The sequence below is a fragment of the Hyperolius riggenbachi genome, chromosome 8, assembly GCF_040937935.1.
Source record: "Hyperolius riggenbachi isolate aHypRig1 chromosome 8, aHypRig1.pri, whole genome shotgun sequence".
Lineage (NCBI taxonomy): Eukaryota > Metazoa > Chordata > Amphibia > Anura > Hyperoliidae > Hyperolius > Hyperolius riggenbachi.
In genome coordinates, this window is record NC_090653.1 from 299384969 (window position 1) to 299408634 (window position 23666).

Genomic DNA, 23666 nt, shown 5'->3' on the forward strand with positions numbered 1-23666 from the left:
ACCTCAAACCAACAAGCTATAATTCCAAAGCTCCGAGCTCTGAATAAAAATGAAATTGGTACTCACCTGGGGCTTTCTGCAGCCCACCGTAGGTCGGGAAGTCCCACGCCGTCCATCTGGCTCTTCTCCCCGGGCCTGTCCAGAAATGGCTGCCCGGCCAGCCACCTTGCGTCATCACAGCGGCCGGTGTGACAGTACTGCGCATGCGCGATTAAACAGAGCATGCGCAGTACTGTTACACCGGCCACTGTGATGGTGAGCGTGGTGACGACAGCTGTGACATTTAAAGAAGAGGAGCCCAGTGTCGCCGGGAGCCGCCGAGCAGCCATTACTGGACAAGCCCAGGGAGAAAAGCCAGATGGTTACCATGGGACCTCCCGACCTACGGTGGGCTGCAGTAAGCCCCAGGTGAGTACCAATTTCGTTGTTATTCAGGGCTCGGGAGTCCCTTTATGCTATAAAACAAAGCAGCAATAATGACCCTTTGAACTTCCCTGCAGTAAAACCTTATCTCAGGCTGTCTCTCGCTGTTCCTTGGCTGTTTAAGTACTTCAGAAAACAGGACTGTACTCACCCAGTTTGTCAAATAGCTCAGAGAAGCTCTTTTTTTTTTAACTCTTCCTGTACTGGAAAACAATATGAAACTTTTCTTTGATCCAACTGTTCTATTTCTTAGATGCATTACACATACAATTCACTATCTGATAAGTTTACGTTCACTTCAGGTTTGCTATAAGTTTCGTCTTCAGGCATACAGTGCTGATCCAGTGCTGTATGATGCCTGAAGAAGAAACATAACGTTTGGAAAGCTTGCAATATCTCATGCTTGTGAGTAATCATTACACTGTACAGAGCTGAACGGGAGGGTTTTCACTAAAAAAGCATGAAGTTCCCCTGTAAGTGGTGTCGCGGCGATGGGATGGCGACTCTCTGCGCGGTGGTGATACACAGCGTCACTCCCGCCCCCCGCGTAATCCAGAGTGACAGATCTGCGCTCTCTCTCCTGGGACCGCTCAAATGGTTTTATTCCGGGAGATTTAGAGAACGCAGCGCCGGCAAACACTAACACGCCGCGCTTACTAAACCTTTTACAAGTATTAATATTAAAGAGGAGCTGTCACCAAAAAACCGACACTGACAGAAGCAGCCAATCCCGCGCCGCCTGCTGGATTTTGGGAGAGAAATGGAATAATTTCAGCTTCTGCTCAGGAACTCTGCGGTGGAAAATGTTAGAAATAGGGATGATCAATAAGATGCTACTTAATCGGAGTTGGAAATGGATCAAAGCTACACTATATTATAGGCTGATAGTGTATTATATGTATTATAGATATATTGGGCTCGATTCAAAAAGAGGTGATAACCCAGATAAAGACTTTAGGCGTGATAACCATTTTATCATGCCTAAACTCAGTTTAGGCGTGATAACTTTAGGCGTGATAACTTTAGGCGTGATAAGTTTAGATCGCGTGCAAAGTCCCGCACGCAAAGCAGTGCCATTAAACTCTATGCAAAGTACACCAGACTTTGCTAGCGCAAAACTTTTGATCAGCTGTGCACTGCGGTGCTAACGCGGTTGGTGCTTAAAGGGAACCTAAACTGAGAGGAATATGGAGGTTTCCTTTTAATCAATACCAGTTGCCTGGCAGTCCTGATCCCTTTGGCTGAAGTAGGGCTGAATCACACACCTGAAACAAGCATGCAGCTAATCCAGTCTGACTTCAGTCAGAGCACCTGATCTGCATGCTTGTTTAGGGGCTGTGACTGAAAGTATTGGCAACACAGGATCAGCAGGAGAGTCAGGCAACTGGTATTATGTTAAAAGGAAAAATCCATATCCTTCTCAGTTTAGGTTCCCTCTAAACTTATCACGCCTAAAAACTATCACACCTAAACTTATCATGCCTAAACTGGCTAGGCGTGATAAAGGGCTTTTCCACTAGCGTGCTAACTGTTAGCACCGCTTTGTGAATCAGGCCCATAGTCAGATACCACAGGACACCTTCACATGTCTTGTGGAGTACAGGCCTGACCACCAGAGGGAGCTGCACTATATTATAGGCTGATCGTGTATTATAGATATATAGTCAGATACCACAGGACACCCTCACAGGTCTTGTGGAGTCCAGGCCTGACCACCAGGGAGAGCTGCACACGAGACTCACGTACAGTATTTGCTTGGTGTGGACTGATAGAGGAGGGACTCTTCCCATAGTATGGGGAGTACTCATCGCTGGTGAAAGGGTCTAGCACACAAATGCTATTGCATGCAATCAATTTTGGAAGCCAACATCCCCTTTTTTCAACCACATGGTTTTGCAATGTTTTTAATGCTTCTAGTGTTCCAGCTTGTTGTAAGTGTCGTGTGCAGAGGGTTAATGATTGTTTTTATGTAAATATGACCACTTCCCTCAGCACCTGTTTTTCCATTAAAAATCATGATCAGGTCCGAGGAAAAAAACTAAACAAGACTACTACTTACCTGAAGCTTCCCCCAGCCCCTGGCAGCCGGTATGTCCCTCATCCCAGCTCCGGAGTCCCTCCGTTGCAGATGCCGACCTATGCGGGCATGGCCTGGAGCAATCTGCGTAAGCGCAGAACTACTAAAATGCTCCCACGGTTGGCATCTGCAACGGAGGGGACCCCAGGAAATCAGAGCTGCGGCAATGGACATACCGGCTGCCAGGAGCTGGAGGAAGCCCCAGGTAAGTTGGTTTTTTTTTCCCCTTTAAATTTGTCCTTTAGGCTGGTTTCACACCAGGACGTTGCGTTTTAGGGGACGTTAAGGTCGCATAACGTGCCCCTAACGCAACGCCTGGTGCTCTCTGATGTGGACGTCAGAGTGAGCCGCGTTGTGCAGCTCACTCTGGCCTCCGTGATGCGTACTCTTGGACACATGCGGCATCACGTGGTCCCGCCCGGCCAATCGCCGCACAGAGCGGCCGCTCCAGGAAGTAAACACTGCAGGTCACTGAGTGCAGTGAATATTAATTAGCCAGGTGCCTGGCCGCTCTCCGCTCCTCCCCAACTTTACTGAGCATGTGCAAACAGTCTAACGCGGCTCTGCCACGTGTAAAGTACTGCATACAGTACGTTGTCTTGTGGCGCAGCGTTACAATGTAACGCAACGTGGGCACTGTGAACAGCCCATTGATTTTTCATTGCTGTGCGGTGGGCTGCGTTACAGGCTGCTCTAACGTGCGCCTGTAACGTCTCACTGTGAAACCAGCCTTAAAGGACTCCCGAGATGACAAAGTAAAGCGTGTCTGGGTTACTGCGCACCCACGTCACCGGGCACACACTGCGACAGGGTAGTACACGCCCAACACAGGCGCGTTCGTACACAGCTATCCCGGCGTGCCCGTACATGCGCAGAAGCACCGACCCGCCTATGGGTTGGCGAGAGTTGCGGACGGCCAGCGGGACACTGGAGACCGGAGCTGCTGAGGGGGACCCAGAAGACCACTAGAGGCTGGAGGACACTCCAGGTAAGTAAAGATTACTTTACTTTGTCTCCTAGTGAGTCTAGCTCCTTTGTAGGTCGGCCAAATCGCAATTGCGAGTCCTGCGGCATTACTGGAGGGTTTGCGCTCCAATACAAAGCAAAGTCACAAAATCGCTTTGGAATCGCTGCACAAAAGCGAGCAAGCAAAGATCATTTTTTAAATAAAGTTTTAACTGCCTGCCGGGTCTCTGATCTATCCCTGAGCTCCGTGTCCACCAACCTCCGGTGCATAGTCCCGCCCCCTGGCAGGAAAGGTCCTCTTTATCTGGAGATAAAGAAACTGTAATCCAGCCAAGGTAGGACCCAGAAAAAAAAAAAAGGGAAAACTCACAAAGGTCGTTCTTCCTCCTGCTGCAGCTAAAGCTAGAAAAAAAAATAGTTTGGCCGACGTTCCCCTTTAATTTAATTAAGTCGGAGTGTCTGTTTGCATCTCTCCCATTCTGATAATCAGTGTGCGTTTTACGAGACTCGGCAACCAATAAATTGCTGGCAGACGCTTCCACCGTCCCCCTGAGACTTCTCTGGAAGGATTCTGCTTGTAAAATCTCTGCTAACTAATGAGAGAGAGACCGCAGCTGCAGAATATCGGCCTTTCCCTGTGTCCGAGGGTGCTCCATCCAATTACTGCCGGCCGCCTATAATTATACCTAAATGGGCTCATAGCAGGGCCTATACCTACATTATTTATATTACACCCTTCATAAGATACAAGCATGTCACCCCAGTGTGTATACTAATATGCCTGTGCTGGTAGTAGACTAGCTGCGGTGTGTGCTGATCTCTGCTGCCCCCAGTATGTACAGTATAAGCTGTTACTCTGTGCCTGTACTGATAGTAAACTAGCTGCAATGTGTGCTGATCTCTGCTACCCCCAGTATGTACAGTATAAGCGGTTACTCTGTGCCTGTACAGATAGTAAACTAGCTGCAGAATGTGCTGATCCCTGCTGCCTCCAGTATGTACAGTATAAGCTGTTACTCTGTGCCTGTACTAATAGTAAACTAGCTGCAATGTGTGCTGATCTCTGCTACCCCCAGTATGTACAGTATAAGCTGTTACTCTGTGCTTGTACTGATAGTAAACTAGCTGCAGAATGTGCCGATCCCTGCTGCCTCCAGTATGTACAGTATAAGCTGTTACTCTGTGCCTGTACTGATGATATACTAGCTGCAATGTGTGCTGATCTCTGCTACATCCAGTATGTACAGTATAAGCTGTTACTCTGTGCTTGTACGGATAGTAAACTAGCTGCCGTGTGTGCAGATCTCTGCTGCCTCCAGTATGTACAGTATAAGCTGTTACTCTGCAGCTAGTTTACTATCAACAGCTTATACCGTACATACTGGAGGCAGCAGAGATCAGCACACACTACAGCTAGTTTACTATCAGTACAGGCACAGAGTAAACTAGCTGTATTGTGAGCTGATCTCTGCTGCCTCCAGTATGTACGGTATAAGCTGTTACTCTGTGCCTGTACTGATAGTAATCTAGCTGTAGTGTGTGCTGATCTCTGCTGCCTCCAGTATGTACGGTATAAGCTGTTACTATCAGTACAGGCACAGAGTAACAGCTCATACTGTACATACTGGAGGCAGCAGAAATCAGCACACACTGCAGCTAGTTTACTATCAGTACAGGCACAGAGTAACAGCTTATACTGTACATACTGGAGGCAGCAGAGATCAGCACACACTGCAGCTAGTTTACTATCAGTACAGGCACAGAGTAACAGCTTATACTGTACATACTGGAGGCAGCAGAGATCAGCACACGCTGCAGCTAGTTTACCATCAGTACAGGCACAGAGTAACAGCTTATACTGTACATACTGGAGGCAGCAGAGATCAGCACACGCTGCAGCTAGTTTACCATCAGTACAGGCACAGAGTAACAGCTTATACTGTACATACTGGAGGTAGCAGAGATCAGCACACGCTGCAGCTAGTTTACTATGAGTACAGGCACAGAGTAACAGCTTATACTGTACATACTGGAGACAGCAGAGATCAGCACACGCTGCAGCTAGTTTACCATCAGTACAGGCACAGAGTAACAGCTTATACTGTACATACTGGAGGCAGCAGAGATCAGCACACACTGCAGCTAGTTTACCATCAGTACAGGCACAGAGTAACAGCTTATACTGTACATACTGGAGGCAGCAGAGATCAGCACACGCTGCAGCTAGTTTACCATCAGTACAGGCACAGTGTGTGCTGATCTGTACTACCTAAAAAAACTCCAGAAATGATAAACCTATATTCCTCAATATATCGGATACATTCAGCAATAAGCAACTGCCTGGCTGTGTTTAAAAGACAACTGAAGTGAGAGATATACGGAGGCTGCCATATTTATTTCCTGCTAAACAATACCAGTTGCCTGGCAGACCTGCTGGTCTCTTTGGCTGCAGTAGTGTTTGAATCACACACCTGAAACAAGCATGCAGCTAATCCAGTCTGACTTCAGTCAGAGCACCTGATCTGCTGCATGCTTGTTCAGGGGCTAGGACTAAACATATTAGAGGCAGAGGATCAGTTGTACAACCAGGCAATCTGCATTGTAGAGAAATAAATACGGCAGTCTCCACACCCCTTCCACTTCTTATGTCCGGCAATCCTACCGATGAGCCTAGCAATCAATTCACAGCACTGCACCCCTCAATCCAGATTCCTTTAGCAAATATCTAATTCAGAATTGGCAGACTGTAAGAAAGTGATGTTATCGGGTGAAAGTTTCGGTCCCTGTGCGGTCACCCATACAAGCAGGGGAAACCCCTTCTGAACTCATAAGACTAAAATAAGCCATAAGCCTTGTCCTGTAAGTGGGAGTTTAAATGCCGATTTGGGATTGACATTGGAATGCGGTAAATTGGGGGATATTATTCGCCGCATCGTGAAATTCGTCTACAGTGAAGCGACGTTTAATTGGCGAGACACTTCATCTCTCACGATGATAAACTTCAGCTTGGCTAATCGATGGGATGATCAATAGCCCCCGTCCGGTACAGAACTCATTTATTAGATGCACAAGAACAGACATCATTTATCCGGGCCGTGTTACAGCCAAAGAAAAGTACGAAACCTTCAAACGGCCTCATCCTTGTGCTGTGCAAGATGACCTGCCACGCCTACAAAAACAGGAAACTGAATCTGCGCCAATCACATTAATTTCCTGTCGCTTTTAATGGGCCTATTTCCAAGCTGCTCACGGTTTGCAAATACAGTTTGCATGCAGATTTATGCAGATCTAGACCATCATTACTACAGAGTATGAATGAGTGCATCTGTCAGGCCCAGTGCACACGAGCGTGTTTTAGCAGCGATCCGCCAACCGCATCCGCCTGTAAAAACACTTGGCTAATGTATCTCTATGGGATGATGCACACTGGCGGTTTGAGGTTTTTAGCAAACTGCAAACATGGCTTCTGCTGCATGTTTGCGGTTTGCAGAAGCATTTCTGCCTCAATGTAATGTTTAGGAAAAACCCAAACCGCTCTGGAAACGCTAGATCAGAGCGGTTTTCCAGGCGTTTTTGTTACAGAAGCTGTTCAGTAACAGCTTTTACTGTAACAATATTTGGAATCTGCTACACAAAAACGCAACCAAAACCGCTAGGCATGTTTAGAAAACCTCTCTATGCCTAAAACCGCTCTGAAATCTGCTCCAAAAACCGCTAGCATATTGCAGATCTGCTAGCGGTTTTAGTGTGCACTGGGCCTCACTAACAATCTAGAGAGATTTTCATTGAATGTCCAATCGGTCCACGAGAATCTCGCAAATCAGCCTCAGGAAACTGGAACACTCGATTAAAAAAAAAACAATCATAAATAGTAGTGAATAATGATACGATTTAGATAGATAGTATAGTATACATACGTATAGCCTGATTGAAACACTTTGTGTGGATGTCCGTTGTTCAAGTGCCCTGGTGTTGTGTTTTTGTTTTGACTGAGACAAAACTAAAGATGTGAGAAGAAAAAAAAAAAAAAAGTTTTTTCCGTCGATAAATGGTGACAAAGGCCCCTCCCCCCCCCCCCCTTTCCCTTGTTTGGTGGTTCTGAAGTGACAAAAAATGGCATTTCAGCCTTCTGCTAACACCTTTTTCTGACTTGAAGGAGTGAGAGTGCGTGTATACTATTCACTGGATGATTACCATCCTCAGTGAACTCCAGAAACTATTATGCATGAGAATGCAAGAACATCAGCAGTTACAGAAATTCCCAAACCAGTCTGTAAGATCACATCTCTCCCCCCCCCCCCCCCCCATCCTCTGGCATTCTGGCAATGGATTTGGACGCTAACTGAAGCTCCTGATCTGTAGATGTGGGAGTTTATGCATGCCCATGCTGCCACATGATTGGCCGATTAGGCAGCTGCATGAATATGTTCACAATATGGGGGTCAGTTAGCGGGGGAAGAACAAGCAGTTGATGAATGACTGAAATACTAATGTTTTCCTACCTTTAGATTACTTCTACATTTGCCTTATTTTTACGGTTTCAGGAGGGCCAGCATTGCGTTACACACGTCTGATAAATACGGCAAAATAAAAGAACTTCACTGTTCCGTTACTTGGCAACATATTCAGCGATATCCAGTATGAAAAACCGCGACCTTGCGTTGCTTCCTGTCCTTTCATAGGGAAGGTTTTCAGTGCATACTTCGCAATCGTTTTATTATATCCTCTGAATACATGTATGCTTATTCCTCCTCTGCAGAGATCAGCGCATGATATAAACTGCATTGTGCTGTCTGCGTAATGCTGGGAATACACGGTTAGATTCGGAGCCATTTATATGGCTCGATAGATAATTTCCGACATGTCCGATCTCGCGCCCGATCGTTTCCACGCTCAATTTTGCATGGAGGACAATGGGAAAAAATAAGAAAAACTGATGGAAGAGAAGAGACTCGCCCGCAGAAAACAATCGGGCGTGGAATCGAGCGGCAAAATCAACCCATGTATTCCCAGCATTACGTCCCTTCGTGGATGGACATGGTCTAAAGGTGGCCATACACTCAGATTTGCAGCAGATTCGACCATCAGATAGATTTCTGGCAGATACCTGTGAAGTTGAATCTCGCAGGAATGTATCTGATGTGTGCCACACACTAGGAACAGATTTCCAATAGATCTCAGAATGAAATCTATTGGAAAAGCGATCTAAATGCATTATTGGACCATTAGACCCAATGCAACTCTCTGGGCCATCTGGCAGCAGATCGACCAAGATTTTCCATCGATCGAAAACTGACCAAATCGATCGATCTGCTGAACATGCAAAGATTTGCGGCCGATCGATCAATTCATCCGATTGAACGCTAAAATCGACCAGTGTATGGCCCTCTTTAAGCTGTACACATTATATTAAACACGGCTGATAATGACCACCTGTGTCGAGAATCTACTCTAGTGAGAGTACAGCAGCACCTGACCCTCTCAATGGCCAGGACACCGATCAGCCCACCGAGCCATGTTCTACCCCACTCACCCCTCCTATTAGCGCCTCCCCCTGCATAGCATCAGAACATGTGATTAGCATACAGACTATACAGCCTCCGCCCTGTAATGTCATTCGAGGGATCGAGCCCTGATCTCTGCCAGGCGATAAGGTGTATAAGGGCCAATTAGATGCATTTCACCAGAATTGTAATTGGCCAAATTCCAAACTGCATTCAGTTTGCATGCTTGCCAAATAGATTAGCTTCTCACTGACCAGCTGCAGTCATGCTTGGCAGTTATGAGGCTATTCTGTCCTGCAGAGATTTGTTTACCCAGAAATTGTGATCAGAGTCCAACTACAGTGCCAAAAAAAACGGTCAGGTCTTCACTCCTCTCCCCCGGTCTCCACCCTCTATCCATGTCCCCCGGTCTCCACCCTCCACCAGTCTCCACCATATCCCTCAGTCTCCCCCCTTTATCCATGTCCTCCAGTCTCCCCCACCCATCTCCCCCTTCACCGCCCACCAACCGTATACTCCACCCTCCACCACCTAATCCTCTACTCTGTATCTGCCCAGTCTCCACCCATCTTCCCCAGTCTACATACTCCGCCTGTATATTCCAGTCTTCACCCTCCATCTGTCTACTGCAATCTCTACCCATCTCCATCAGTCTCCAGTCTCCACCCTCTATCCATATCATACAGTCTTTACCCATCTCCTACAGCCCTCCACCTCCACCCATCTCCTCCAATCGCCACCCATTTCCTATAGTCCCCAACCTCCACCCATCTCCTACAGTCTCCACCCTCCGTCCATCTTCAACAGTCTCCATCCATCTCCTACAGTCCCCCACCTCCACCCATCTCCTACAGTATCCACCCTGCACCATCACCTCCACTATCCACCTTCTATCCATCTCCTACAGTGTACAGCCATCTCCTACAGTCTCCACCTTCCATCCCTTACGGTCCCCAACCTCCATACATCTTCTACAGTCTTCACAAATTTCCTCCAGTCTCCACCCCCATCCATATCCTACAGTCTCCACCCTCCATCCAACTCCTACAGCCTCCTCCCCTCTCCTACAGTCTCCACCCATCCATCTCCAACAGCCTCCACCCCTCTCCTACAGTCTCCACCCTCCATCCATCTCCTACAGTCTCTACTCATCTCCTTCCAGTCACCACTCGCCTCCTCCAGTCCACACCTACCACCATCTAGTCTCCACCCTTCCTGCTCAAAATGATGATTTCCTGTTATTGGAGGGAACCATGTGACCATATGAAGGACTCTGATGCCAACATTACATGAACAGCTTTCTGGCTGAGAAGCTTCAGACAGACCTCCTCCGCAGTATATGATGCATATAGGTAACAGGTTCTCTTCTCTCTGTGCCCATCAGTCATGGCTGCCCTCCTCCCCTCTTTATAGGTAACAGGCCCTCTTCCCTCAGTTCCCGTCAGTCATGGCTGCCCTCCTCCCCCCCCATAGGTAACAGGTCCTCTTCTCTCTGTGCCCGTCAGTCATGGCTGCCCCCCCCCAGGTAACAGGTCCCCTTCTCTGTGCCAATCAGTCATGCCTCCTCCCCCCATAGGTAAAAGGTCCTCTTCCCTCAGTTCCAGTCAGTCATGGCTGCCCTCTGCCCCTCCCCTTATAGGTAACAGGTCCTCTTCCCTCAGTTGCAGTCAGTCATGGCTAATCTCCTGCCACTCCCTTTATAGGTAACAGGTCCTCTTCCCTCAGTTCCCATCAGTTATGGCTGATCTCCTGCCACTCCCTTTATAGGTAACAGGTCCTTTTCCCTCAGTTCCCATCAGTTATGGCTGTCCTCCTCCCCCTCATAGGTAGCAGGTCTTTCAGTCATGCCTCCTCCCCCCTCCACCAGAATTAGCTCCTGTAATGAGTAGGTTGATGCTTGGCTCATTGCATCGCTATTTCATATAAATAGACCTCATCCAACGTCATTTATTCCAAGTTTAGAGACAAGAATGGAGCTTAATGTGAGTTTAGAGGCTTAACACCTCAATTCACGTCAATTTGCAAAATCGTTCTAATGGTTTCCGCTCTATAGATGTCGCTTACATGAGAAATTAACCCTCGCGTCTCCAGCCTGTCTCCCCGAGACGCAGAGATTTGTCAGTGACTAAAAGCCTCATAACCAGGTACAGCGACTATCCCCTGCATGGATCGGGATCCAATCTCTCGGGCAACAGTTTGGGGCTGAGTGCTGTACAGACGCTCTATGTTCTGATACTTCGGAGAGGGGCGGAGGAACATAAGGCACAGTGCAGGATAGAGTGGGCGGGGCGAATGAGGTAAGGCGCACATATGACATGGCGTTTTGCCCTGCGGTTCCCAGACTCTCCAGGCTGAGTGTTGTACGGACGCCCTGTGGTCTGTTACTTAGGAGAGGGACGAAGGCGCAGCGCAGGATGGAGTGGGCGCGGCGAGTGAGGTAAGGCGCACACATGACAAGGCGTTTTGCCCTGCGGTTCCTGGACTCTTCATCATTCTGCTTTTGTTCTTAAATAGTGTTTGCCATCGCGGATGTGGCAAAATAAGTTAGGATTGGGAACGTAGGCATAATGTGGAAAAAAACTGAAATCTGTCAGGTAAAAAAAAAAAAAAAAAAAACACTCAGCCCCATCTATTCTGCTGGCATTTGCCCCGCCTCACGTTGAAATGCACTGGCTTCGTGCGAGTTTTTAGCCGAGATCAGGTGGTTGCCATTTCCTTGTCCACTTATAAAAACACACCGATAATTCTGTCTGAAGGCTATAGGTACACCCAGCTCATAGAAAACAGAACGATTTGCATGGCTCCACCCACAAGCCTGACGCGTTGCATTTCAGACGCAGGGGAGGGATCACATTCGCCTACCTTTAAAGAGAAAGCATTTTATAAAACCCACCTATGCCAAGGCTTCCAACTGTCCCTATTTAGCAGGGACAGTCCCTCTGAGATCCCAGTTCCTCTGTTCCTCTTTCCTCCCCATTTGTCACTCTTTCAGGACGTACAGATCTGTGTACAAATGTGTATTTTTCTACTGAAAGTGTTTAATATTCTCTAAATGTTATTTCTATCATTTAAATTGATATATTTCTTGATGGCAGAGAGAACCAGTGTGGTCCGAATGATAAAACTGCGTCTTTTGCTTCGGAGTTCTTTCTGGTATTACTGATTAGGGGTGTGGTGGGGGCGTGGTTAGAGGTGTGGCATGGGGTGTGTCTTATCTCAAAAATCAGGAGGCATGCTACTGGAAAGGTGCATACACACCTGTGACTAATAATGCCTGTCTGGGATGGAGACCCAGAACGGTCTCAGACATCCTAAGAAACCATTAAATAGTGCAGATTCCTTCTTAAACTGTTAGGAATAGGAGGAGTTAGGAAGGTCTCTCAGGCAGTGCAGTGTGTGAGGGAAATTACTGTTGCTGAGGTAACCAACACATCTGCTGTCAGCAGACTCTGAGGGGGAGGAGCCCTTCACAAATCACATCTAGCCTGCACTGCTGCACTATCTGGAGAACTGCTATGAAGCACTTCTTAATCTGCAGCAGTTTAGGGATGGATTTGCACTTTTCTTAACTGTAGTGCAGCTCTTGAAATCCACGCTAAACTGTTTTTAGCTATTATGTAGGATTTGAAGTTTCTTACTATCATGCAGAACTGTTCCATCTGCTGGTTAGAACAGTTTCAGAAGAAAAAAATTGTCAGTAATGTCAGTAACTGCCAATAAATCTGGCCCATAGTTAGTTATCGACCAACTTTATTCAAGAGGCTTAAAGTGGAGCTTAACTCTTGCACAGGACAGAAGAAAACAGAGAAATGCACCCTGTGGCTATTTATGTCTAATTCCGCCTCATCTGTGACTAATCACAGGTTGTAATTTGATCTCTCAGCTGTGTCAGATCAGGAATCTTCTCTGCCATGGCAGAACAGCCAATTTGTAAACACAGGATGTTAACCCTATGTCTGCTTCCATGAAAGCAGGAAATAGACACTGCAAATTTATTGCAGGGTTTGTATCAGCTGTAACAAAGTAATGTTTTTATTTAAAGGTCATTATGCTGTTTATCTTTTAGAAGAAGTTCTTAGCCTAAGGTCCTCTTTTTTACATCGTGTATTGGATCTTCTTCATAACGGCAGGCGGACGAAGGGTTACAGAGAAGACGTTCCATTTCCTGCACCTGTATGCGGCTGCTATGCACACAGTGGGCACCGCGTTGTTTGTCGCAGATAAACAGACTCTTCCGTGGGCGGTTAATTACCCGACTAACTCTGCCCATTAAGGTTGGCTTGTTAAGTAGAACGCGGCTGAAAAGATAGCGCCTGTAGCTGCTAAATTACACATTATGTCTCAGCGGGGATCGCGGCCTTCGTAAGAAAGACAGAAATCAGGAAAACGACTTAATTGCTGCATCGTAACTGTGCCGCTTACCGAACGTGCGTATTTATTGTCTACAGACCTCGCGGACGCTGACGGGCCGAACACACCGCGAATAACAGGAGATTATTATTCTCAGCTCAGGCCGACGCCCCTTGTGCCAGAATCTGAATGCTGATTGGCCGCTCTAGAGTTAGTTACACCCTTCCTTTGGACTTGTATTCCTGTCTTCTGCCCCCTTCTGGGGGGAATTTCCATGACTTCCTGCCCAGAGAGGATGTGGGAAATTCTCCCCAAGGGTGACAAAGACGGCAAAAAAACTATTTGTATAGTGTGGAGGAGGTAGAATCCCCGGATAGTTTAGATTTGTGTCCCTCGTTTCCCATCCCTCCCACCATCACCTTCCATAAGAATCCAGGAGGTTGTACGTACCGGCCCGCCGTCCGGGTTCCTGATGTAGCCGTACGCAATGGTTTTATTTATCGCAAAACCAAAGTCAGCTCTTCGGATGTGACCTACAGCGACCCCGTTCCTCCATATCGCCTCCAAGCCAAAGAAAGGAACCTTCCTGAGAGAGACAATCACAGAGGCGATCAGGAGTGTTGGTTGTAACAACATTAAAACTGCAGTACAGTAAAGCAACCACAAGATGTCACTCTCTGTAGAATGATGTGAAGATCTCTATGGTATTGTGATTTCCTGTATTCACTCTGTGCTCCTCTCGGTTTTATGTAAGCTGCATTTCCTGATGGTGGTGTATGATGCATCTCTGCATGTTTTTCTTCAGGAAAGAGTTCTAACTTGTTATACTGAGTGCGTATCTGCGTGTACACAACACTCTGCTCCATCAAGAAGAAGCCATACTGTGCAGCCTCCATACATACAGAATAAGAGCAGATACTGAGAATTACACCCGGCATACAGGACAAGAGAAGCCATACTGTGCAGCCCCCATACATACAGAATAAGAGCAGATACTGAGAATTACACCCGGCATACAGCACAAGAGAAGCCATACGGTGCAGCCTCCATACATACAGAATAAGAGCAGATACTGAGAATTACATCCGGCATACAGGACAAGAGAAGCCATACTGTGCAGCCCCCATACATACAGAATAAGAGCAGATACTGAGAATTACACCCGGCATACAGCACAAGAGAAGCCATACTGTGCAGCCTCCATATATACAGAATAAGAGCAGATACTGAGAATTACATCCGGCATACAGGACAAGAGAAGCCATACTGTGCAGCCCCCATACATACAGAATAAGAGCAGATACTGAGAATTACACCCGGCATACAGGACAAGAGAAGTCATACTGTGCAGCCTCCATACATACAAAATAAGAGCAGATACTGAGAATTACACCCAGCATACAGGACAAGAGAAGCTATACTGTGCAGCCTCCATACATACAGAATAAGAGCAGATACTGAGAATTACACCCGGCATACAGGACAAGAGAAGCCATACTGTGCAGCCTCCATGCATACAGAGCAGATACTGAGAATTACACCCGACATACAGGACAAGAGAAGCCATACTGTGCAGCCTTCATACATACAGAATAAGAGCAGATACTGAGAATTACACCTGGCATACAGGACAAGAGAAGCCATACTGTGCAGCCTCCATACATACAGAATAAGAGCAGATACTGAGAATTACACCCGGCATACAGGACAAGAGAAGCCATACTGTGCAGCCTCCATACATACAGAATAAGAGCAGATACTGAGAATTACACCCGGCATACAGGACAAGAGAAGTCATACTGTGCAGCCTCCATACATACAGAATAAGAGCAGATACTGAGAATTACACCCGGCATACAGGACAAGAGAAGTCATACTGTGCAGCCCCCATACATACAGAATAAGAGCAGATACTGAGAATTACACCCGGCATACAGGACAAGAGAAGTCATACTGTGCAGCCCCCATACATACAGAATAAGAGCAGATACTGAGAATTACACCCGGCATACAGGACAAGAGAAGCCATACTGTGCAGCCCCCATACATACAGAATAAGGGCAGATACTGAGAATTACACCCGGCATACAGGACAAGAGAAGCCATACTGTGCAGCCTCCATGCATACAGAGCAGATACTGAGAATTACACCCGGCATACAGGACAAGAGAAGCCATACTGTGCAGCCTCCATACATACAGAATAAGAGCAGATACTGAGAGTTACACCCGGCATACAGGACACACAACATATATACAGTAGCAGTAAAAAGTATGTGAACCTTTTGGAATTAGATTAAGATCAGACCAATTTGTGCAGAAATCCATATATGTCACAATAATACACACTCAGTCTGCTTAAAGTGAACCAGAGACGAAGCACCCTTGTGTATTTTACCATAGAAATCAGTGGGAACATTAGAGAAAACATTTACCATGCTCTCTGTTCCATCCTCACTGCTAAAAGTGTCTGTTATCTAGCTGAGATAAGAATCCCGGACTGAGCATTGAGTCTGGCTTTGCTATATTGACTCAGCTATAATGATTCCTGAGCAAAGCCAGCAGGGGGCAGGCTTGGACTTGAAGACAGCAAAGAACACAGTCTCAGCTATAATTATTCTGTAGCAAAGCCAGACCGACTGCTTAGTCGGGATTCTTATCTTAGAGGTGATAACAGGCAAATTAAACAGAGAACAATGTAACAAAGAGCAGATTAGGTGTTTACTGTCATGTTCCCACTGATTTATAAGGTAAAATACATGAGGTTGCTTCATCTCTGGTTCTCTTTAAACCAAAATCAGACAATTGAATGTTTCCATATTTTTATTGAACACACCATGTAAACATTCACAGTGCAGGTGGAAAACGTATGTGAGCCCCCGAGACTAATGACATCTCCAAGAGCTAATTAGAGTGAGGTGTCAGCCAGCTGGAGTCCAATCAGTGAGATGAGATTGGAGGTGTTGGTTACAGCTGCTCTGCTCTATAAAAAACACACACCAGTTTTGGATTTGCTTTTCCCAAGAAGCATTGCCTGATGTGAATGATGCCTCGCACAAAAGTGCTCGCAGAAGACCTACGATTAAGAACTGTTAACTTGCAATTAAGCTGGAAAGGGTTAAAAAAAAAAAAAAAGTATATCAAAAGCCTTGCTGGTCATCAGTCCACGGCAAGACAAATGGTCCATAAATGGAGAAAGTTCAGCACTGCTGCTACTCCCCCTAGGAGTGGCCGTCCTGTAAAGATGGCTGCAAGAGCACAGCGCAGAATGCTCAATGAGGTGAGTAAGAATCCTAGAGTGTCAGCATATGCCAGAGACTTTTGTAAGTCTTTAGCTAACATCCCTGTTAGCCAGAGGCGTATCTAGAGGGGTGCAGTCATGGCTTGTGCCACGGGCGCCACAGCACCATGGGCTCCATGTCTGCCCTGTGCTGCACCCCATGCCTGCCCCCTTGCCTCCCTGTCATTCAGACCTCAGATCAGATTAACTCTTATCTGGGGAACATGGCTACTTAAAGTAGACCTGAACTCTTGCATAAGACTGAAGAAATACATAGAGGAATGCACCCTGTATGTATTTAGAGAGTTTAGCCTGTCTAATTCCCTCTCATCTGTGTCTAATCACAAGTTTAATATGATCTCTCCCCTGTGTCACATGACTGCTGAGGCAGAGATGGCAGATAAAGCCATTTAAAAGTACAGGAGGTAAACAATATGTCCGCTTCCATGAAAGCAGGAAGTAGAAACACTGCAGATTTATTGCAGGATTTCTATCAGCTGTAACAGAGAAATGTTTTTCGTTTAAAGGTTATGTTGTGGCGTATCTTTTAGAGCAGAGAGGACATTTTGTGTTCAGGTCCACTTCAACACATGTAGGGCTTAGTGGTAGAAAAGAGGACAGAGAGTGAATAACGGGAGCCATCTTTAAAACTGTAACCTAGGCAATATCCCGATCCTAAACACACAGGCAACCATAACACATGTATGCAAGAAAGGATGCTGTTTTTAGAGGGGAAGGGGACTCTGACTGAGGAAGGGAGGGGGCAATTTCAGTGTTTGCCATAGGCCAGAGCCGGATTTACCATAAGGCACTGTAGGCACGTGCCTACAGGCGCCTGATGATGGAAAGGTGGCTTATTTTGCTCCCTGAATGCCTCCTGCCCCCCCCCCTTCCCTATGCAGAGTCCAAAGCAGAGTGTAAATGAGAGGTTCCTCACCCAGCTCTCTGCATTCTACTGATGATGAGATCTCCCTTCAGTTGGGGCACCTCTAGCTACTGAGGGTACCTCTGGATACCTAATACTAAGGGGCACCTGTAGCTACCTATGACAGGCAAGGGAAGTAAGGGAGAAGTGACAGCTGGGCCAGCCAGCACTCTTGCTGTGCAGTTTGGTAGGGTTTGTAGGTCCATGGAGGGCAGAGTCTAGGGTGCCAGGACATCGTGCCTATAGGCTCCTGTGATGTAAATCTGGGCCTGCATGCATGGAGGGCGGAGTCTAGGGTGCCAGGACATCTGTGCCTATAGGCTCCTGTGATGTAAATCCAGGCCTGCCATAGGCGCTATATTACCCAGATATATGCTCCTGCTGTTAAATCTAGGATACATAAAACACTAAACAAGAATGGAGTTGATGGAAGGATACCAGAGAGGAAGCCACTGCTGTCCAAAAAAACATTGCTGCACATTTAAAGTTTACAAAAGAGCACCTGGATGCTCCACAGCAGTCCTGGCAAAATATTCTGTGGACAGATGAAAGCAAAGTGAGGAGAAACCGGGCACAGCACACCAACATCAAAACCTTATCCCAACTGTGAAGTATGGTGGTGGGGGCATCATGGTTTGGGGCTGCTTTGCTGCGCCGGGGCCAGGACGGATTGCTATCATCAAAGGAAAAATAAATTCCCAAGTTTATCAAGACATTTTGTTGGAGAATTTAAAGTGTGTGTGTGTGTGTTGGTGGTGGTGGTGGTGGTGGGGGGGGGGGGGGGGGGGTGTGGAGTTGAAGTAAAAACAGACACTTACCTGGGGCTTCTATCAGCCCCCTGTAGCAGTAATGTCCTACGCCGCCATTCTCCGCCGCCGGCCCCGGTCTAGCGCGGCAAGTCATCAACTGCGGCTGTGCGGTCGTGGCCATGCGCTTGCTTGCTCCTGCGCGAGTCAATGGAAGCTTACTGCGCAGTACAAGAAAACTTTGTACTGCGACTGCGCAGTAAGCTTCCGCGAGCTGGAGCGCGCATAATTTGTCTTGTCAGCCAAATTGCCCGGAGCCGGGAACGGCGGTTTGGAGGAGGACGGCGTGGGACATTACGGCTACAGGGAGCTAATAGAAGCCCCAGGTATGTGTCTTTTTATCTTCAACACGCCTACACAACCCCTTTAAGGCCATCTGTCCACCAGCTGAAGCTCAGCAGAAGATGAGTGTTGCAACAGGACAACGACCCAAAGCATAGAAGTAAATCAACAACAGAATGGCTTAAACAGAAGAAGATATGACTTATGTGGTGGCCCAGTCAGAGTCCTGACCTCAACCCGACTGAGATGCTGTGGCAAGACCTCAAGAGAGCGATTTACACCAGACATCCCAAGAACAATGGTGAATTTGAAACCGTTCTGAAAGAGGAATGGTCAAAAATTACTCCCAGCTGTTGTGCACGTTTAAGTTATTGCTGCCAAAGGAGGCTGATCTGGTTAGTAAATCCAGAGGGTTCACATACCTTTCCCCCCTGCCCTGTGAATGTTTACATGGTGTGTTCAATAAAAGCATGGAAACATTAAATTATTTGTGTGGTATTAGTGTAAGCAGACTGTGATTGTCTATGGTTGTGACTTAGATGAAGATCAGATCACATTTTATGACCAATTTGTGCAGAAATCCGTATAATTCCAAAGGGTTCACATACTTTTTACTGCTAATATATAATAATAATAATAATAATAATAATAATAATGTGGAATATTAGAGGGAATACAGAGAAATACTCACTCGTTGATGGTGAAGCCCACCAGACGTTTGGGGAGCCCCTCTGTTTTCTGCGTCTCCAGAGCGGTGCGGCCCAGGAAGGGGGTGCTGGATTTCAGTTTGCAGGTAAAGCCAAGGCCGGCCTCTAGAGGCGTGTCATCCGGACGCAGGTCGGCGTGCCAGTGGCGGTATCCTGCGATCGCACACAAATACAGCAGACATGCGTTACACAGCACACAACTAATGTATTCCAACAGCCATCAGTTCACTGATCACTTTAATGTTCCCTGTAGGATCATCCTGAAGTCAGAAGACTATGGAGGCTGCCAATTTTATTTCCTTTTTAACAATACCAGTTGCCTGGCTGTCCTGCTGATCTATTTGGCTGCAGTAGCATCTGAATCACACCTGAAACAAGCATGCGGATAATCACACTTCAGTCACCTGATATGCATGCTTGTTCAGGGGCTATGGCTGAAAGTATTAGAGGCAGAGGACCAGCAGGACAGCCAGGCAACTGGTATGGCTTATAAGGAAATAACTATGGCAGCCTCCATATCCTGGCAGGCTGAATGACCTACAAAGAGGGAGGGTACAGACAGATGAGTTATAGCAATACGGTGGTCTGGGCAGCAGTTAGTGGCTGGTGATGGGGCACCTGATCGGAAATGTACAAAAGTATTGGCATTGATATAAACCAGCTGTGAGATTGCTGTAATGAAAATCAGGACCTGTTCATTGATATATCTAAAAGGCAGCTGTAATATGTACAGAGTGGATGCAGGGATGCATGCACACATTACAACTGCCTGGGTAAAGAGGGACGGTCGCAAAAATCCTAAAAATGTAAAACGCGTACGGTACAAATAAGAAGTAACTTTCTTCCAGAGTAAAATGAGCCATAAATCACTTTTCTCCTATGTTGCTGTCACTTACAGTAGTTAGTAGGAATCTGAAATAACCGACAGGTTTTGGACTAGCCTATCTTCTCATAGGGGGGTTCTCAGGGTTTACTTTATTTTTAAAAGCACTCAGTGAATGGCAGTTGCTCTGTCCAACTGCCAAAATAGTGTGCAGCGAGCAGGGAGGCTGGCCAGCATCTTTGTATAAATCTTTTTCAGGGAATGTCTTTATAAAGAATAAAGGCCACGCTGAGAATCCCCTATGAAGAGATGGACTAGTCCAAAACCTGTCACTTCTGTCAGGTTTCTACTACCTACTGTGAGTGACAGCAACATAGGAGAAAAGTCATTTATGGCTCATTTTACTCTGGAAGAAATTTACTTCTTATTTGTATGCGTTTTAAATTGTATGATTTTTGCGACAGTTCCTCTTTAATAATGACAAGGGGAGCGCGTGTGCCGCAGTGGTGCGTGCTGCGAGGGGACATGCAAGCGGCGGGGGTGCACAAAGGGGGGCATGCACAATCTTTAAGGATACAGGGGTTACTGGTTCTGATTAAAGAGGCCCTGTAGTGACGTTTAGCAGAATGCCTTCAATTACTCAGGATACCCACTTTTATGTTAATTTTCTTGGTTTCAGCATCAAAAACACTTCCTATATCTATATATTGCTGTATATTGCTATGTAACCCCACCTACCAAGTGATGTCACAGCTGAGGCTGTTCATTGTAATTCTCCCCCTAAGAGCATTCTGGGAGACCAGAGATATTTTCTACTGATATTAGAACTCTCAGTGAATCAACATTCTACAGAGATCACCTGACAGGACTAAATATGTCACTACCTATGATACATTTCTGAATGTAAATCAGGGAGAGGAAAGATTATACAATAGCAAAACTTGACTAAATTTAGAAATGAATATTGTCATAACATTCATGACATTTTCATTACAGTTCCTGTGTAATAAGAGTTGGACACCGAGAGGCGGCCATCGTTTCCCGACCGCTCCGCCTCGTTAGCGGCGCCCCCTGCAGCGGCTGGCAGGAACAGGCGTCACGTCAGACGGGGGCCGCCGGGGGAATCTCATTAAGTCCACACATCTGTTCCACGCCGGTCAGACGATTCCCGTGTGATCGCACGTTACATCGCCGCGCTCACCTCTGCGCCAAACTCTCCGCGGCAATTCCTCATCTTCACGTGTCACAATAACGAGGTAAAGGAATGTGTCAGAGGCAATCACTGCAGACGAGACAATCTGTCTCCATTTACTAAAGTCAATATCACTCTGCAACTAATGAGAAGACTCCGCCTAATTACCCCCCCGACTCAATCTATAGCGGCAGCCAATCAGCATCTCTGATCCACACGTCACCAGAATCATCTCCGGTCCTGCTTCCCACCTGTGATGTGTGCATGGAGGCTGCACAGTACTACTTCCTCGACCCTGTATCTCAGTATCTGCTCTTATACTGTATGTATGGAGGCTGCACAGTACTACTTCCCGCATATTGTATGCCAGCATCTGCTCTTATTCTGTATGTATGGGGGCTACACAGTATGACTTCTCTTGTCCTGTATGCTGGGTGTAATTCTCAGTATCTGCTCTTATTCTGTATGTATGGAGACTGCACAGTATGGCTTCTCTTGTCCTGTATGCCGGGTGTAATTCTCAGTATCTGCCCTTATTCTGTATGTATGGAGGCTGCACAGTATGGCTTCTCTTGTCCTGTATGCCGGGTGTAATTCTCAGTATCTGCTCTGTATGCATGGAGGCTGCAGAGTATGGCTTCTCTTGTCCTGTATGCTGGGTGTAATTCTCAGTATCTGCTCTTATTCTGTATGCATGGAGGCTGCACAGTATGGCTTCTCTTGTCCTGTATGCTGGGTGTAATTCTCAGTATCTGCTCTTATTCTGTATGTATGGGGGCTGCACAGTATGACTTCTCTTGTCCTGTATGCCGGGTGTAGATCTCAGTATCTGCTCTTATTCTGTATGTATGGGGGCTGCACAGTATGACTTCTCTTGTCCTGTATGCCGGGTGTAATTCTCAGTATCTGCTCTTATTCTGTATGTATGGAGGCTGCACAGTATGGCTTCTCTTGTCCTGTATGCCGGGTGTAATTCTCAGTATCTCCTTTCATTCTGTATGGATGGAGGCTGCACAGTATAGCTTCTCTTGTCCTGTATACCGGGTGTAATTCTCAGTATCTGCTCTTATTCTGTATGTATGGAGGCTGCACAGTATGACTTCTCTTGTCCTGTATGCCGGGTGTAGTTCTCAGTATCTGCTCTTATTCTGTATGTATGGAGGCTGCACAGTATGGCTTCTCTTGTCCTGTATGCCGGGTGTAATTCTCAGTATCTGCTCTTATTCTGTATGTATGGAGGCTGCACAGTATGGCTTCTCTTGTCCTGTATACCGGGTGTAATTCTCAGTATCTGCTCTTATTCTGTATGTATGGAGGCTGCACAGTACTACTTCCCGGATACAGTATGTCCGTATCTGTTTTTATTCTGTATGTATGGAGGCTGCACAGTATGGCTTCTCTTGCCCTGTATGCTGGGTGTAATTCTCAGTATCTGCTCTTATTCTGTATGTATGGAGGCTGCACAGTACTACTTCCCGGATACAGTATGTCCGTATCTGTTTTTATTCTGTATGTATGAAGGCTGCACAGTAGGACTTCTCTTGTCCTGTATGCCGGGTGTAATTTTCAGTATCTGCTCTTATTCTGTATGTATGGGGGCTGCACAGTATGACTTCTCTTGTCCTGTATGCCGGGTGTAATTCTCAGTATCTGCTCTTATTCTGTATGTATGGAGGCTGCACAGTATGACTTCTCTTGTCCTGTATGCTGGGTGTAATTCTCAGTATCTACTCTTATTCTGTATGTATGGGGGCTGCACAGTATGGCTTCTCTTGTCCTGTATGCCGGGTGTAATTCTCAGTATCTGCTCTTATTCTGTATGTATGGAGACTGCACAGTATGACTTCCCTTGTCCTGTATGCCGGGTGTAATTCTCAGTATCTGCTCTTATTCTGTATGTATGGAGGCTGCACAGTATGACTTCTCTTGTCCTGTATGCCGGGTGTAATTCTCAGTATCTGCTCTTATTCTGTATGTATGGAGGCTGCACAGTATGGCTTATCTTGTCCTGTATGCCGGGTGTAATTCTCAGTATCTGCTCTTATTCTGTATGTATGGAGGCTGCACAGTATGACTTCTCTTGTCCTGTATGCTGGGTGTAATTCTCAGTATCTGCTCTTATTCTGTATGTATGGGGGCTGCACAGTATGACTTCTCTTGTCCTGTATGCCGGGTGTAATTCTCAGTATCTGCTCTTATTCTGTATGTATGGAGGCTGCACAGTATGAGTTCTCTTGTCCTGTATGCCGGGTGTAGTTCTCAGTATCTGCTCTTATTCTGTATGTATGGGGGCTGCACAGTATGACTTCTCTTGTCCTGTATGCCGGGTGTA

The 23666-nt window shown here is 46.5% G+C and overlaps 2 protein-coding genes across 2 annotated transcripts in view; both read right to left on the reverse strand.

Annotated features, from left to right (window-relative positions):
- The window catches only part of FAM163B (family with sequence similarity 163 member B), a 314838-nt gene extending 300980 nt beyond the window's left edge, over positions 1-13858 (reverse strand). Inside the window, exon 1 of the mRNA XM_068249223.1 lies at positions 13771-13858. The gene's annotated coding sequence lies outside the window, so the exon portion shown is untranslated. The remainder of the gene's footprint in view (positions 1-13770) is intronic.
- The window catches only part of SARDH (sarcosine dehydrogenase), a 166016-nt gene that overhangs the window by 7402 nt on the left and 134948 nt on the right, over positions 1-23666 (reverse strand). The window contains exons 19-20 of the mRNA XM_068249222.1: positions 19304-19472; positions 13771-13906 (exon numbers count right to left, since the gene is read on the reverse strand). Of these exons, the coding sequence (XP_068105323.1) occupies positions 13771-13906; positions 19304-19472 (305 nt within the window). The remainder of the gene's footprint in view (positions 1-13770; positions 13907-19303; positions 19473-23666) is intronic.